Source organism: Eurypyga helias, unplaced genomic scaffold, assembly GCF_000690775.1.
Source record: "Eurypyga helias isolate BGI_N326 unplaced genomic scaffold, ASM69077v1 scaffold34393, whole genome shotgun sequence".
Classification (NCBI taxonomy): Eukaryota; Metazoa; Chordata; class Aves; order Eurypygiformes; family Eurypygidae; genus Eurypyga; species Eurypyga helias.
This window is the reverse complement of record NW_010242402.1, coordinates 3,970-4,978: the sequence shown is the minus strand read 5'-3', so window position 1 is coordinate 4,978 and position 1,009 is coordinate 3,970. Positions and strand designations below refer to the sequence as shown.

Below are 1,009 nucleotides of genomic sequence, written 5' to 3'. Positions count from 1 at the left end.
GCTGCCCTGCTCACCCTGGGGAGCTGCTGAGCCGCCCCACACACCCTGGGGAGCTGCCCCGTGCACCCTGGGGCGCTGCTGCGCTGCCCCATGCACCCTGGGTCACTGCTGAGCACTCACCTTTCTCCAAAGTGGGTATATAAGTTTGGTGCTGACGAGAAACAGCGATGGCTAAAATATGTTACTCAGAGCCTTGTGTAAAAGTGGGGGGGGCTGTAACTGGGAGCTGCACTGCTGTGCCAGGGGTTTGCTGACTCAGCACCTGGGCTGGCTGCTGGTTATCGCCAAATACCCTGGGAAGGGCCCCTGGATGCTGTTAGTCTTGATGTGTCATCAGCAAAACAGCCCTTCCAAAGCTAAAACTCAAGCCAGCACTACCCGTTTCACCTAGGATCACATCCAGAAACCCTCTGGGATATGTTAAGAACTAGTGGAAATCTCGTTATTAACTGAGAGTTACCTTAAAAAGGGAGAAGAAAAAGGCTGCCGTGCCTTTAGCGCCCTGTGCCATTCCTGGTGTGGCAGAAAAGGGCAGGGAGCTCGGAATGCACCTACTTGTAGTTGCAGGGTTCGGCACCATAGAGACAGGCCAGGATCATGTCTTCGGCCTGGTAGCCCATCCTGATCCTCTCCTGCAGCGGGACCCTGGAGAGGATGCTGGTGGACTGCAGGATGTACCACTCGGTCACCGCCTGCGCCGCGCTGCTGAAGTTCCTGTAGGTGCAGTTGTCGGAGCCCTGATGGCTGCACTGGGGACACACAGCAGGTGGGGCTGAGCCATCCCACAGGCCAGGATCATGTCTTCGGCCTGGTAGCCCATCCTGATCCTCTCCTGCAGCGGGACCCTGGAGAGGATGCTGGTGGACTGCAGGATGTACCACTCGGTCACCGCCTGCGCCGCGCTGCTGAAGTTCCTGTAGGTGCAGTTGTCGGAGCCCTGATGGCTGCACTGGGGACACACAGCAGGTGGGGCTGAGCCATCCCACGGCGGGGGGTGGCAGGAGGGACC

The 1,009-nt window shown here is 58.9% G+C and overlaps 1 protein-coding gene across 1 annotated transcript in view; it reads right to left on the bottom strand.

Annotated features, from left to right (window-relative positions):
• SCNN1B (sodium channel, non-voltage-gated 1, beta subunit) overlaps positions 1 to 1,009 on the bottom strand; it is an 8,896-nt gene that overhangs the window by 5,964 nt on the left and 1,923 nt on the right. Inside the window, exon 4 of the mRNA XM_010149074.1 lies at positions 556 to 749. Within this exon, the coding sequence (XP_010147376.1) occupies positions 556 to 749 (194 nt within the window). The remainder of the gene's footprint in view (positions 1 to 555; positions 750 to 1,009) is intronic.